A 12,512-nucleotide genomic window follows, 5' to 3' on the forward strand; every position below is an offset into this window, starting at 1 on the left:
GCCGACGTTGGGGTGCGACGGCTCGTCGCGGTCGTCACGGCGCATGTCGCGCGCGCCGACGTTGCGGCGCGGGCCGATGTCGCGGTGGTGCTGGTCGCGGCGCCGCAGCTCGTCGGGGTCGCGACGGTGGTCGCGACCCTGCGGCTCGTGGTGCTCGCGACGGTGATCGCGACGGTAGGGCTCCTCGAGGTCGCGAGGGTGGTCGCGAGGGTGGGGCCCGTCGACGTCGTGACGGCGCGACTCGTCGAGGTCGTGACGGCGCGACTCGTCGAGGTCGCGAGGGTGGTCGCGAGGGTGGTCGCGAGGGTGGTCGCGACGGTGCGACTGGTCGAGGTCGTCGCGGCGCAGGCCGGTGCTGCGCTGCGAGCCGACGTTGTGGCTGGCCACGCTCTCGTAAGCGCGGATGGTCTGCTGGGCCCCAGCGAGGGCCAGCTGCGCTCCGACGAGCTCGCGGCGTACGAGAGCGAGGTCGCTGCGTACGAGATCGAGGTCGCGGCGTAGGTCCGTCGCCTCCGTCCTGAAGCGACCGTTCTTGCGACGCTCCTCTCTGGGGCGTGAGGGGGGTCAGTATGAGTTGAGGCTGCAATCGGGCGTCGGGGACACAAGGTCGGCGTCGCGCCCAGCACACGACGCCGGACGGAGGGGCCTCGGGGACTCAAGATCGGCTTCGCGCCCAAGGGTACGGCGGAGCGGCCTCGGGGATTCAAGATCGGCTTCGCGCGCACCACACGGGGATGGGCGGAGAGGCCTCGGGGACTCAAGATCGGCTTCGCGCCCAAGGGTACGGCGGAGTGGCCTCGGGGATTCAAGATCGGCTTCGCGCCCACCACACGGGGATGGGCGGAGAGGCCTCGGGGACACAAGGTCGGCTTCGCGCCCAAGGGCAGGCGGAGGGGCCTTGGGGCGCGAGTGCGTCGCACAGCTCACCTGAAGGACTCGTACAGTCGCTCGTTCTTGCGGCGCTCTGCCTCCAAACGGATCTGAGCCGCAGTAGCCTCGGCAGTGAGGCGCAGAAGCGTGGTGTTGGTCGTGTCGCCGACGGTCGTGTTGATGTTGTTGCCGTTGCTCATCGAGCCGACGTTGACGTTGACGCAGACGGCGACGGCGCTGGCCGAGCGCTGCCGCTGCTTGCCTGCAGCGCGAGACGAGAGCGACGGCCCTGCCAAAGCTGTGCGGGCGCGCTTGGGCGTCGACGCCGGTGGCGACGAGGCGGCGGCTGCGGGGACGTGTCAGTCTAGTGGCTGAATGCTGCGCGCCGGCGCGGCGACGCGCTAACTCACGCGAGAGGGAGCGCTTCGGCAGCATGTCAGAGAAGAGGGGTCGAGGGGAGCGGATGCGAGGAAGCGAGAGCGGACGCGATAGAGCGAGAGCGGACGCGAGGAAGGCGGGGGGGAGGGGGGGTCGCACGTAGATGGAGCAGGTGGAGAGCGAGAGAGCCAGGGGCCCGGACACGCTGTCTTAAGAGAGGCGGCCGCAGCGAGCGGGTGGGGAGCGGCGCCATCGCTGCAGAGCGGCTGGGGCGCAGCAGCGAGCAGCGGCGGAGCGGCGGCATCGCTGCAGAGCGGCCTGGGCGCAGCGCAGCCGCAGTGCAGCGGCGGCGCGGCGCTGCGGGCGTTGCGGCGTGTGTGCAGAGGGGGGGCGTGTTGTGGTGAGAGTGGTGGATGGAACGCTGCCTGATCGGGCGCGTGCGACGAGCTTTTAGCCTCTGCGGCGCGCGGCCGCCCCTGCCTCGAGCGAGCCCGGCGCTGACGCGGCCCGACGTGTCGCGTCCTCACCCGCTGCCGACGCGGCGCGCCCAACGGCTCGCCTGCATGCTGCTGCACCGCCTCGTCGCACTCGTCGCACTCTCCAGAGCGCAGTAGCAGCGCAGCGGCAGCCTCAGGCGACACCAACCATGGCGCTCGGCGCCGCAGGCCGCTCCGCCGTTGCAGCGGCGGGCCGAGCAGGGGTGGACAAACGAATGCATTGGACGGCTGAGACAAGTGATCGCGCAGGCGGGGCGGACGAGGTAGGAGAGATGGGCTTCGTCGAGTTCGAAGCACTCGTGTCTTCGTCTGCAGCCTCACAGCAGCAGCAGCTGCAGCTGCAGGGTGCAGGGGTGGCGCTGCTGCTGGTTGCGGCTGCGCTCTGCATCCTCCTGCCTGCAGCTGATGCTGTGCTGCGTCTCTGATATGCTGCATCGTCGGTGGCGGCGAGGCTCAATATGCCGCATGGTGTGCGGCGAGGCGGAAGGCTAACGCATCGTCGGCGGGACTGCGGCCATGGCGGCATCGGCTGTGCGCCGTCGGACTCGAGTCGCCTCAAGCTCTGCCAGGTTGCTCTCGATCTGCTTCTGGACGGCCTGAAAGGCGTCCTCGAGGCCGAGGCGTTTAAGCACCTTCTTGCGCGCCTCCTTGGACACCTTGGTCTTGGGCAGCGTCTGGTGGGGATGCCGCACCGCCACGGCACTCACAGCAAGCGCCGTGCTGCTGCGTTGAGCCTCGAGTTGGGCGGTCTTGAGCTCGGCGAGAGCCTTGTGCGCGCTGGTCTCGGCCTCGGCGACGGCCTGGACCTTCTCGTTGAGCTCGCGCTTCGTGCGCTCTAGCTCGTCCTTGACGTCGCGCAGCTCTGCGACTTTTTGCTGCCAGGCTGCGCTGTGTGTCGGCCGCACGCCGCGTCAGGGTGCTGCTGATCATCATCGGCCCAGCGGCCTCTTTGCCGTCGGCTGCTTCGTCGAATACTCGACTCACCGAAGCAGCTTGACCGAATTAGCGATGCTCCGCGCCGATGCAGTGATGTCTTGCACGCAGGAATCGAAGACGGCCTCATGGGAGCCCCGCCTCGCCTCCTCGTGCGCGGATTCGGTGCCGACCGCTGCACGGGTAAGGCGGGCTCTGCGAGTGTGAGGCAGGCTGCGGCTGATGAGTCGCATGCTGGGTGGAGAGGCACATCATGCAGCTGTCCAGAGCGCAGCGTCAGATCCACAGCGCATCGCGCAAAAACGACTGGCTATCGCGGCGCTGCTTCGAGGGGCGCTCGGGCTCCTCTCTGGCAGCGTCGATCTGCTGCTCCGAGGACAGCGGCGACGAGCGTGAGGGCGAGTGCTTGTGAGGTGAGCTGGACATACTGAGCTGAAGGGTGTACGATTCCTGAGCAGCACGCTCGCCTTTTGACCTCTGGCGCAGACCTCTCGCGAGCGTGCTCGCTGCCGCATGCGAGCGGCGCGTCTCAGCCACGCTTCGCAGCCGAACTCGCCAAGGACGCAGATGGAGCGCAGAGCGATCGCAGTCCGGTGCTGCGGCATCGCGCAGCAGCAGCCAGTGCTGCGGATGCGATCAGCGCTGCGGCACCGGCGCAGCAGGCGATGCGAGCGTTTGGCACAGCCGCCTCGCGTCGAGAGGTGCTCGGGATGGCCCAGCGGACGCGTCGCAGCGGCGCAGCACACCCTTGCGCTGGCGTCCGACATGCCGACGGTGCCGCATGAGCCGCGCCGGCATGCGGACTGAGCACGCTTCCTTTGCGCCGCTCGGCATTTGAGTACTCGGCATCGCGGCGTGCGCAGCAGAGCTCGATGACTCGACGGCGTGCGTTCCTGCCGCAGCAAGGCGGCGCCGGCGCAGCGCAGCGGCGGGCGAGGGCGAGGGCGCGCATGCAGCGCTGCACGACGCGCAGCTGCCTCGCACACGCCCAGCACGCGCCGTCCGACGCGAGAGTCACGCACCTGCCGCAGGTCGTCCAACTGCACATCTCCTCAAGCACTCGCAAGAGATTCGACCAACGTCGAGCGTGCGGTGCCGTGCCGAGCAAGCGGTGCGTGATGGGGCCAGAGCGGACGGCGGCGAAGATGACAGCCGAAAGGGGCAGGCACGCCCGCGGCGCAGCGCCGCTCCCACGCTGTGTGCCTTGCGCCGCCCGATTGCGCCCTCCACGCTAGCCAAGACGGGTGCGGCGCAGCGCGAGGCACCTGCGCTGCGGAGCGGCGCCGGAAGCGGGCGAGGCGGCGTGTGCGCAGACAGCGCGCAGCACACACAGGCGGCGTGCCCGGATGCACATGCGGCGCGTGCTGCACGGCGTTGGCCGCGGCGCGTCGGCATCAGAGCAGTCTCGCACCCAGGCCCAGCAGCAGCAGAGGCTCTGCCCGCGCAAGCCGGCGGCCTCGCGCCCTCTGCTGGCGTGCCGCTGCCAGAGCAGGCCTCGCTGTCGCCCGCCGGCGGCGTGCACGGTGGCCGTGCCGCATCGCCGAGGCCGCTCTCCGCCGCGCACTCGCCCGAGCTGTCCCGTCCCTCTCGCTCCCATCGGCCTCCCTCTCGCTCCACCCCACTCCACCTTGCTGCCTCGCACAGCCGCACGGCACTCGACGCTCGCTTCCTCGGCGCACCTCACGCCGCCGCACCCGCCTGCCTGGCGCACCTTGCTTGCTCGAGCGCCGCTCCGTCTCGCTCCGCCTCGGCCGTCCGCCGACCCGCGGCCGCAGCCATGTCGTGGAAGCTCGGCAAGAGTGAGTGCTGCCTGGCCACGCCTGCCGTCGCCGCATTTGCGCTGGCTCACACCCTTGGCAGAGCTCAAGGAGGGCGCGCTCGGCGGCCGCTCGCCGTCGATGTCGACGGGCACGCCTGGCGGCGCCTCCATCGACCGCTCCGCCACGCCCACTCCCGCCACGGCCTCGAGCTCCTCGTCGGCGGGCAACCCGCTGGCCTCGTCGACGGGCGCGCCCATCTCGCGCTCCGGCATGCTCGCGATCCGCGTCATCGATGCGCGTGGCCTCTCGCTGCCCAGCGGCGTGCCCGTGCCGCCGACGATCGCCCGTGCGCTCACCGCCGATGCCTCGGGCCAGATGGGCTCGCTGGCCGGCAGCGGCGCAGGCAACCGCGCAAGCCTGCAGCGGAGACAGGCCTGGTGGCTGCCGTATCTCGTGCTCGAGTTCGACAGAAACGAGGTGCTCATCGACGCCGTGGGCGGCGATCTGCAGGGCCCGACGTGGATGTACAAGGCGCACTTGTGAGTCTGGACGCCGGGTGAGGCGCGCAGTCGCTTGTTGCGCAGGGTGCAGATGCGACAGTGCGACGAGCTGGCAATGAGTCGGGCCTACGTCGTCGGACGTCGCTGCCGCGAGTGCCGAGCGATGGGCTGCTGGCGCGGCGTAAGCTGCATGCACGCACGCGCCGCCTCGCAGGGCACGCTCGGGCCGCTTCCTGGCTCCCATGCGTCTGCCCTTCACGCACTGATCTTGGACCCTGCCGCCGCATAGCGATGTGTCGCGCAACTCGGAGATCTCGCTGCAGTGCTACTTGCGCTCGGGCGACGGGCCCCGCGCCGGTGGCGGCGCTGGCGGCTCGGGCAACGCAGACGCCAAGGACGGGCAGGGAGACGATGTGATGGGCGTCAGCGACATCTACCTCGGCGGCGTCAAGTGGGTGCCCGACTTTGACAATCAGGTGAGTGGCCCGTGCTACTGCTGCCGCTGCCGCACGCCGTATTCGCAAGCTGACCGCGACTCGCAGCGCACGACGGACGAGTGGTACCCCGTCAGCGGCGGCTCGGGCCAGATCCACGTGCACGTCTCGTACCAGAGCGACCACGTCAGTGCCGAGCCAGCCCCGCAGCTGCAGCATGCACTGACCTCGCTCCACAGACGCCCTCGTCGCTCACCATGGACGCATTCGACCTGCTCAAGGTCATCGGCAAGGGCAGCTTCGGCAAGGTGAGCTCGCAGCGCGTACACCCGCCGTCGCTGCCGCCTGACATCTCTGGCTCTGCAGGTGATGCAAGTGCGCAAGCGCGACACATCGCGCATTTACGCGCTTAAGACGCTGCGCAAGGCGCACATCGTCTCGCGCTCCGAGGTGACGCACACGCTGGCCGAGCGGACGGTGCTGGCGCAGGTGAACAACCCGTTCATCGTGCCGCTCAAGTTCAGCTTCCAGAGCCCCGACAAGCTCTACCTCGTGCTCGCCTTCGTCAACGGCGGCGAGCTGTTCCACCACCTGCAGCGCGAGGGCCGCTTCTCGGAGGAGCGTGCGCGCTTCTATGCGGCCGAGCTGCTCTGCGCGTTGGAGCACCTGCACGGCTTCAACGTCATCTACCGGTGAGCAGCAGTGCCGCTGTCGTCAAGCTGGAAGCCGCCCGAAGTGCTCGTGTCTCAGCCTCGCGGCTGACGCATCCACCTGGCTCGCAGTGACCTGAAGCCCGAGAACATCCTGCTCGACTACACTGGGCACATTGCGCTGTGCGACTTCGGCCTGTGCAAGGTCAACATGGGCGACTCGGAGACGACAAACAGTGCGTAGCTTTGCGCCTCGCAGGTGATACAGATCGGCTGACTCTTCTGCGCAGCATTCTGCGGCACGCCCGAGTACCTCGCGCCCGAGCTGCTGCTGGGCCACGGCTACACGCGTGCCGTCGACTGGTGGACGCTGGGTGTGCTGCTGTACGAGATGCTGACGGGCCTGCCGCCTTTCTACTCGGAGGACGTCAACGAGATGTACCGCAAGATCCTGCAGGACCCGCTGCGCTTCGGCGACGAGGTGCACTCGGACGCCCGTGCGCTCCTCACGCTGCTCCTCAACCGCGACCCGGCACAGCGTCTGGGCAGCGGCCCCAACGGCGCCGCCGACATCAAGGCGCACCCCTTCTTCGCAAAGCACATCAACTGGAGCATGCTGCTCGCCAAAAAGGTGCAGCCGCCGTTCAAGCCGAGCGTCGTGAGTGTGGCTCTCTTGCTCGTGCGCTGTGCTGCGCTCTGACACCTCGCTGCGCCAGGCCTCTGCCATCGACACGAGCAACTTCGACCCGGAGTTCACCAACGAGCCCGCCGTCGACTCGGTCGTGGACGACAGCCACATGGTGCGTCATCGCGACGCGGCGTCTGTGCCTCCTGCATCGTGCTGACGTCGTGCCTCTGCAGCTGAGCGCCACGGTGCAGAACCAGTTCTCCGGCTTCTCGTGGAACGGCCGCGGCGAGATGAGCGAGTCTCTGCGCGACTGAGGGGCGCACTCTGGACGGATTGCCGCCAGTGCCGCACCAGCGCTGTGCCGGGCGATCGTCTCTGTGGCTGCCTGTCTCCCTCTTCTCACCTCTCGAGCCCCGTGACACACTCTCCTTTCTGATCTGCCTCTCACCCCGTCCTGTCCGCGCGTCCACGTCTCGTACACAAGAACTCTTTACCCCTCCATCACACAATTCATCTTCACATCGCTGCGTCGTCGGTGCCTAGCCGCTCTGCCAGCTCGAGCAGCCTGCCGTATGGAGGCGAGACAGTCTGTGTCGTCCGCAGCAGAGCAACTCCCGCCGAGAGTCAGCTGGCCTTGCGAACGGAGACCCACGACAGGCCACCGCGCTCGGGCCGCTCGAAGAAGCCGCGTGCCAAGAGAGAGCACTCTCCTTCGCACTGCCATCCATGCCCTCCACACAGCGAGTGCATGTTCCGAGAGTAGGAGCAAGAACGGCTTCTCGGCGCCGTGCAGCTGAGTGATGGGTGATTCGATTTGATGGGTGGTGTTACAGAAAGGCCAGGAACGGAAGCGCAGCGGGAACGTGCTGTGACAGTGGGGAGAGCGCATCTGCTGCAAGGCCTGGCAGAGTGTTGCGCGCGCGCGTAAAGCGAGATGGCTGAAAGTCGCGAGAGAGAGAGAGAGAGAGACAGGTGGGTGTGCGAGCAAGGTGCACAACTAGTCGTATGCCTCTTCTGCAGATTGCCGCACGAGCTGGCGCACCTGCGAGGAAATGACTGGCGTGAGCTCTCATGCGATGCGTCTGTGGAAAGGAGCGGCACTGACCTTCTTGCGGTAGCCCTTGATGTCGTCGCGGACCTGCTTCGCCGCGTCGATGTTCGCAGGCGAGTCGGTGCTGGGCGTGTCCATTGACAGAAGACTGATGACAGAGATGAGCTGCAGGGCAGAACTGTCAGTGGAATGCTTCTCATGGCCGCATCTGCTCGAAAAAGGAATGTGCAGGTCGTAGTCGAGCATCGCAGAGCAGCCGCTCGGCCTGCACGAGTTCAGGCTCGCTGCCCTGCTTTGCACCAGTTCTGCGTCGTGCCATCGCCGACAAGCTGCAAACTCGCTGCTCACTTCGTGCCGCCACTGGGCTGCCGGCCGCCTTTGACGTGCTCTTTGCGAGCCGAGGGCAGCCCGCGCTCTGACACGCATCAATGGAGCTCAATGGGGCTCAAGCTCGTATCCCACACCCTTCCAGGCTTCCACCATGCGATCCATCCTGCACATCCTCCTGCTCTCCCTTCTGCGCATCAAATCCACCAGACCAGCCAGCCGCCACTCCGCCAGACTCGACTCACGATGCTCTCGACCGTGTGCACAGGCATCCAGCGCTCTCCCGCATCTTCGTAGCCGTACTCGTCCGTTCCCGGAGCATGCTGCAAGGCAAGGAAGCGGCGTGAGCGGTGCTTGCGCGCTGAGCGATCGCCCGGCCGCAGCGAAAGGCGTGCACGCCACGCACCAGAATGGAGATGCACACGTTGCCGTCGGCGTAGACTGCAGAGGCGCGCTGTGTGAGCTGCCGCCTGCGGAGTAGCTCCGATCGCACGCAGACTCACCGTTGGGGTGCCACATGGGCGTGATGAACTTCATCTTCGGCGGCAGCAGCGGGTACTCGGGCGGAAAGACGAGCTCGGCACGCAGGAAGCCACCCTCGTAGAGCGTGTCTGCCAGCATGGAGCGCAGGGCGTCAGCCGGGCACTCGAGGGGCGAACTCCCCGTGCGCCACTCACCGTTCGGGCCGATGATCATGATCTCCCACTCGTACAGGTTGTCGTCATCCTTGAGGCCCGCACTGAAGCCGTCGACTGGGCCTGAAGGAGAGCGGCGTGCGTCAGCAGCTGCTTCGAGCGCAAGGGAGAAGTAGCGCGGCAACGCACGTTTCCGCAGCTCAGTGAGCTGACTGTGGGTCAAGAGAGGTCAGCGGCGCTTCGCATGAGCGAGACCGGCTCTCGGGCTTACCGCTTGAGCAGCAGCGCATTGCCCGAGCTCATGGTTGCCGAAGAGAGAGGTGGCGCAGCGGCGGGCGCAGGGGGGGTGCGGAAGCGACGAGCGGCTCTGCGGCGAGGAGCTTCTGCGGTGCTGTGTGTGGAGTGCGAGTGTGCAGTGGTGCGGGCTCGCCGGCGGAGCGGTGTGGGGTGATGGAAGGAGAGCGGAGAAGGATGATGAGTGCAGGACAGGAGAGATGCGGCGGCGGCGCACGGGCACCGCCAGGGTGCAGCGGGCGGCGCGACTACTCTTTCGACGCGCTGGTTGTATTGGGCGCCGACGTGTTGTAGTGCCCGACTGCAGCCTCCACTCGGCGCGAGGCGAAGATCTGCCTCGCCTGCACCTGCTCCTTCGCGAGGCAGCCTGCCTTCTGCCCACCATCTCCTCTGTTGCCCGGCTGGCGCCTGTGCACCATGCCGCTTCCTCCACGGCCGTCGCAGATGGCCGCTGCGGCCGCTGCGGCCGCGTCCAAAAGCAGCAGCTCGCCCGCCCGCTCGTCCAGCGCTTCGCCTGCGCCAGCCGCAGCGCCGCCTTCCCCGGCTGTGGATCCGTCGGCACCGCTGCCTCTCCTCGCTGCGCCTACGTCCCTCACCGCATCGTCGTACATCCAGGTACACCCGAGCACGCTGCGTGCGCATTCTCTGCGCACCCACGACCCGGTTCTCCTCCTCCTCCTGCAGCCAGGCGCATCGGCTCCTCCGCGCCCAGTCCTCGGCCACATCTGGCCATCGCCGGGACTTGCGCAGGAGGGCGTCGCACTGCCAGACGGCAGTGCGAGAGCGACAGAGACCCGCGCCTGTATGTGGTCGCTCGACGCTCTGAGGTCCGAGGCTGGCGTGACCGAGACGCAGCAGCGGCGCAAGGAGCTGCAGCTCGAGCTGCTGCCTCAGCAGGGCGCCGATGCAGGCGCTGCAGATGAAGAGCTCTGCGAGCTGCTCGCTGTGAGGGCCAGAGAGTCTCTAGGTGAGTGCAGTGTGCACTTCGCCTCGCTCAGCTCGGCTCATGAGCTGGTCACTGTAGTGGAGCAAGGCGACGTGCTGCCCGGCCAGCTACTGCAGGTCAGCCTTCTCGACGAGACGTATCTGCTGCGTGTCACGGGCATGCTGCCTGCGAGTCCGTCTAGCCTTGCGTCCGCTCCGTCGAAGGCTCTTCGAAGCCATGCCCTTGATGTTGCTCGCTGCGTCATCGCCATCGATCGCGGCACGCAGTTTCAGGTCAAGCTCGGCAGCCGCAGCAAGGAGAGCTACCAGAGCAAGGCAGACGCCGGCAAGGTCGCATCTGCAGCAGATGCAGAGGCGTACCAGACTCTGGGTGGGCTAGGCGGCGCGATCAAGGAGCTCAAGAGCCTGGTGGAGCTGCCGCTGCGGCGGCCGGAGGTCTTCACTGCATATGGTGAGCGACTTGTGCTCTAGCCAGACGTCGCCGTAGCTCAAAGGTGATTTGCTCCGCAGGTCTGCGACCGCCGCGAGGCGTTCTGCTCTACGGCCCGCCCGGCACCGGCAAGACAACCCTGGCATCTGCATGCGCCAGGTCGTGCGGCGTGGCCAGCTCCTCCATCTTCCATCTCTCAGGGCCCTCACTGTCCTCGTCGCTGCATGGCCGGACTGAGGCGCGGCTGCGAGCGCTCTTCGCCAAGGCACAGAAGCACGCGCCGGCTGTGATCATCATCGACGAGATCGACGCGCTTGCGCCACGCAGAGAGGCCGGTGCTGGCTCAGAGGGAGCCGGCGAGGTGGAGAGGCGAGTCGTCGCCACGCTCCTCACGCTCATGGACGGCCTGGGCGAGGTCGAGGCAGGCCCGCGTCGCGGCGCAGGCGAGGACGAGTCTGAGCCCCCACTGCCCGGGCGCGTCGTCGTCATTGCTGCGACCAATCGACCGAATGCGCTCGACCCCGCCCTGCGGAGACCTGGACGTCTGGACCGAGAGATCGAGATTGGTGAGCGCATCGTCCGCTCGCTGTGCGAGCGCTGCTAACAGCCGTCGTCAGGCATCCCGACTGCTCCTGCCAGATTGGAGATCCTGCAGGTGCTGCTGCGCTCGGTGCCGCACTCGATGCAGGACGACGAGCTGGAGATGCTGGCGACGGGCACGCACGGCTTTGTCGGAGCCGATCTGGCGTCACTCGTGCGCGAGGCGGGCATGGCTGCCCTAGCTCGCAACGTGAGGTCTGCCGACGGACTAGCCTCGAGCTTCTCCGGGCTCTCCCTCAGCTCTGCGCCTGCCGAGTCACGCATCAGTGCCGCCGACTTTGCGCAGGCACGCACGCGAGTGCGGCCGAGCGCCATGCGCGAGCTCTTCCAGGAGCTGCCAAAGGTGCGCTGGAGCGACATCGCCTCTGGCGGCGCAGAGACATTGGCCCGTGTGCGCGAGTGCGTCGAGTGGCCTCTCAAGCATGCGCCGGCATTGAAGCGGCTTGGCGTGCGGCCTCCGACGGGCGTGCTGCTCTATGGCCCGCCGGGGTGTAGCAAGACACTCATTGCGCGAGCCATCGCGTCGGAGAGCGGGCTCAACTTCGTCGCTGTCAAGGGGCCAGAGGTGCGTGCTGAGATGTCTTGCTCTGCGGCGCCCGAGCTGATCGCTGTTCTCCTCGCAGCTGTACAACAAGTTCGTCGGCGAATCCGAGCGGGCGCTGCGAGATGTCTTCACACGCGCTCGCGCCGCATCTCCAGCCATCATCTTCTTCGTGAGTGTGCGAGTACTGCACGAAGCATTCTGCTGACTCCTTTGCTTCAGGACGAGATCGATGCGCTCACCTCGACGCGCAGTGGGTCAGGCGGCAGTGTCTCTGACGGCGTGATCGCGACGCTCCTCAACGAGATGGACGGCGTCGAGACGCTCGACAGCGTGCTCGTCGTTGCGGCCACCAACCGGCCAGAGATCATCGTGCGTTCCATCTCGCAGAAGCTTGCGTCTGGCATCGGCTGACAACTTCGCGCTGCAGGACCCGGCTCTGCTGCGGCCAGGCCGTTTGGATCGTCTGCTCTACGTCGGCCCGCCCGACACGCTTGCCCGTCGGCAGATTCTCACGCTGCGCACGCGCGACATGGCCCTGGGGTCCGATGTCGACCTCGACGCCATTGCCGACATGGTGCGTGCCCTTGCATGTCCACGCAGCTGCGCGCTCGCTGACGCTTGTCCGCCTGCCAGACACAAGGCTGCTCCGGCGCCGAGGTCGTGTCGGTGTGCCAGGACGCAGGCATGCGCGCGCTCAACGAGAGCCTCGACGCTACGCATGTGCGTCGTGCCTGTGCCTGAGAGATCTGCGTGACTCCGTCGTTGCTGACCCCCCTCGGCTCGCAGGTCTCGCATGCACACCTTCTTGCGGCTGCGCGCGCTGTGCGTCGGCGCATCACGCCGGGCATGCTCATGGCCTTCACCGCCTGGCGCGACCAGACAATATGATGCTTCTGTCGCCAGGATTGCCGGTGCGGCATGCGTGGTCCGGCGGCATGGCATTCTCAGCCGAAGGTGTCAGTGAGCGCACATAGAGGTGTGTGTTTGCCGTTGCCCAGCTGTGCAGCGAAAGCGTGCATGGGCAGCGCGGTCTCGG

At 67.4% G+C, this 12,512-nt stretch overlaps 4 protein-coding genes across 4 annotated transcripts; 2 read left to right on the forward strand and 2 right to left on the reverse strand.

Annotated features, from left to right (window-relative positions):
* Positions 1-1,973: 1,973 nt before the first annotated feature.
* FA09DRAFT_332846 (hypothetical protein) lies at positions 1,974-3,103 on the reverse strand. The gene is made up of 2 exons (XM_025743619.1): positions 2,730-3,103; positions 1,974-2,633 (listed from the first exon to the last, which is right to left on the reverse strand). The coding sequence occupies exons 1-2, from the start codon at positions 2,909-2,911 to the stop codon at positions 2,234-2,236; spliced, it is 582 nt and encodes a 193-aa protein (XP_025594822.1). The 5' UTR covers positions 2,912-3,103; the 3' UTR covers positions 1,974-2,233.
* A 1,145-nt stretch (positions 3,104-4,248) lies between these two features.
* On the forward strand, positions 4,249-7,147 carry FA09DRAFT_344610 (putative Serine/threonine-protein kinase gad8). Its single transcript, XM_025744656.1, has 10 exons — positions 4,249-4,477; positions 4,539-4,977; positions 5,228-5,414; positions 5,481-5,558; positions 5,612-5,680; positions 5,739-6,064; positions 6,155-6,258; positions 6,313-6,680; positions 6,739-6,822; positions 6,884-7,147. Exons 1-10 carry the CDS (start codon positions 4,456-4,458, stop codon positions 6,962-6,964), a joined length of 1,758 nt encoding a protein of 585 aa, XP_025594823.1. The 5' UTR covers positions 4,249-4,455; the 3' UTR covers positions 6,965-7,147.
* Positions 7,148-7,501: 354 nt separating this feature from the next.
* Positions 7,502-9,143, reverse strand: FA09DRAFT_313438 (putative ubiquitin-conjugating enzyme E2). The gene is made up of 8 exons (XM_025740731.1): positions 8,935-9,143; positions 8,853-8,875; positions 8,706-8,786; positions 8,532-8,639; positions 8,435-8,469; positions 8,274-8,351; positions 7,756-7,866; positions 7,502-7,692 (listed from the first exon to the last, which is right to left on the reverse strand). Exons 1-8 carry the CDS (start codon positions 8,964-8,966, stop codon positions 7,648-7,650), a joined length of 513 nt encoding a protein of 170 aa, XP_025594824.1. The 5' UTR covers positions 8,967-9,143; the 3' UTR covers positions 7,502-7,647.
* A 193-nt stretch (positions 9,144-9,336) lies between these two features.
* On the forward strand, positions 9,337-12,442 carry FA09DRAFT_332847 (AAA-domain-containing protein). Its single transcript, XM_025743620.1, has 9 exons — positions 9,337-9,924; positions 9,982-10,353; positions 10,413-10,898; positions 10,950-11,497; positions 11,556-11,645; positions 11,696-11,845; positions 11,904-12,050; positions 12,110-12,196; positions 12,263-12,442. Exons 1-9 carry the CDS (start codon positions 9,375-9,377, stop codon positions 12,362-12,364), a joined length of 2,532 nt encoding a protein of 843 aa, XP_025594825.1. The 5' UTR covers positions 9,337-9,374; the 3' UTR covers positions 12,365-12,442.
* Positions 12,443-12,512: the final 70 nt, after the last annotated feature.

The sequence above is a fragment of the Tilletiopsis washingtonensis genome, assembly GCF_003144115.1.
Source record: "Tilletiopsis washingtonensis strain MCA 4186 unplaced genomic scaffold FA09scaffold_29, whole genome shotgun sequence".
Taxonomy (NCBI): Eukaryota; Fungi; Basidiomycota; class Exobasidiomycetes; order Entylomatales; genus Tilletiopsis; species Tilletiopsis washingtonensis.

Coding starts and splice junctions, on each gene's coding strand:
- FA09DRAFT_344610 (XM_025744656.1), top strand. CDS start 4,456: ATGTCGTGGAAGCTCGGCAAGA. Junction 4,978..5,227: donor TGGATGTACAAGGCGCACTT/GTGAGTCTGGAC, acceptor GCCGCCGCATAG/CGATGTGTCGCGCAACTCGG. Junction 6,065..6,154: donor GGCTTCAACGTCATCTACCG/GTGAGCAGCAGT, acceptor CCTGGCTCGCAG/TGACCTGAAGCCCGAGAACA.
- FA09DRAFT_332847 (XM_025743620.1), top strand. CDS start 9,375: ATGCCGCTTCCTCCACGGCCGTCGCAGATGGCCGCTGCGGCCGCTGCG. Junction 10,354..10,412: donor GGAGGTCTTCACTGCATATG/GTGAGCGACTTG, acceptor TTTGCTCCGCAG/GTCTGCGACCGCCGCGAGGC. Junction 12,051..12,109: donor TCGACGCCATTGCCGACATG/GTGCGTGCCCTT, acceptor TCCGCCTGCCAG/ACACAAGGCTGCTCCGGCGC.
- FA09DRAFT_313438 (XM_025740731.1), bottom strand. CDS start 8,966: ATGAGCTCGGGCAATGCGCTGCTGCTCAAGCG. Junction 8,787..8,852: donor GCTCACTGAGCTGCGGAAAC/GTGCGTTGCCGC, acceptor GCTCTCCTTCAG/GCCCAGTCGACGGCTTCAGT. Junction 7,693..7,755: donor TCAAGGGCTACCGCAAGAAG/GTCAGTGCCGCT, acceptor ATTTCCTCGCAG/GTGCGCCAGCTCGTGCGGCA.
- FA09DRAFT_332846 (XM_025743619.1), bottom strand. CDS start 2,911: ATGCGACTCATCAGCCGCAGCCTGCCTCACACTCGCAGAGCCCGCCTT. Junction 2,634..2,729: donor AATTCGGTCAAGCTGCTTCG/GTGAGTCGAGTA, acceptor GCCGACACACAG/CGCAGCCTGGCAGCAAAAAG.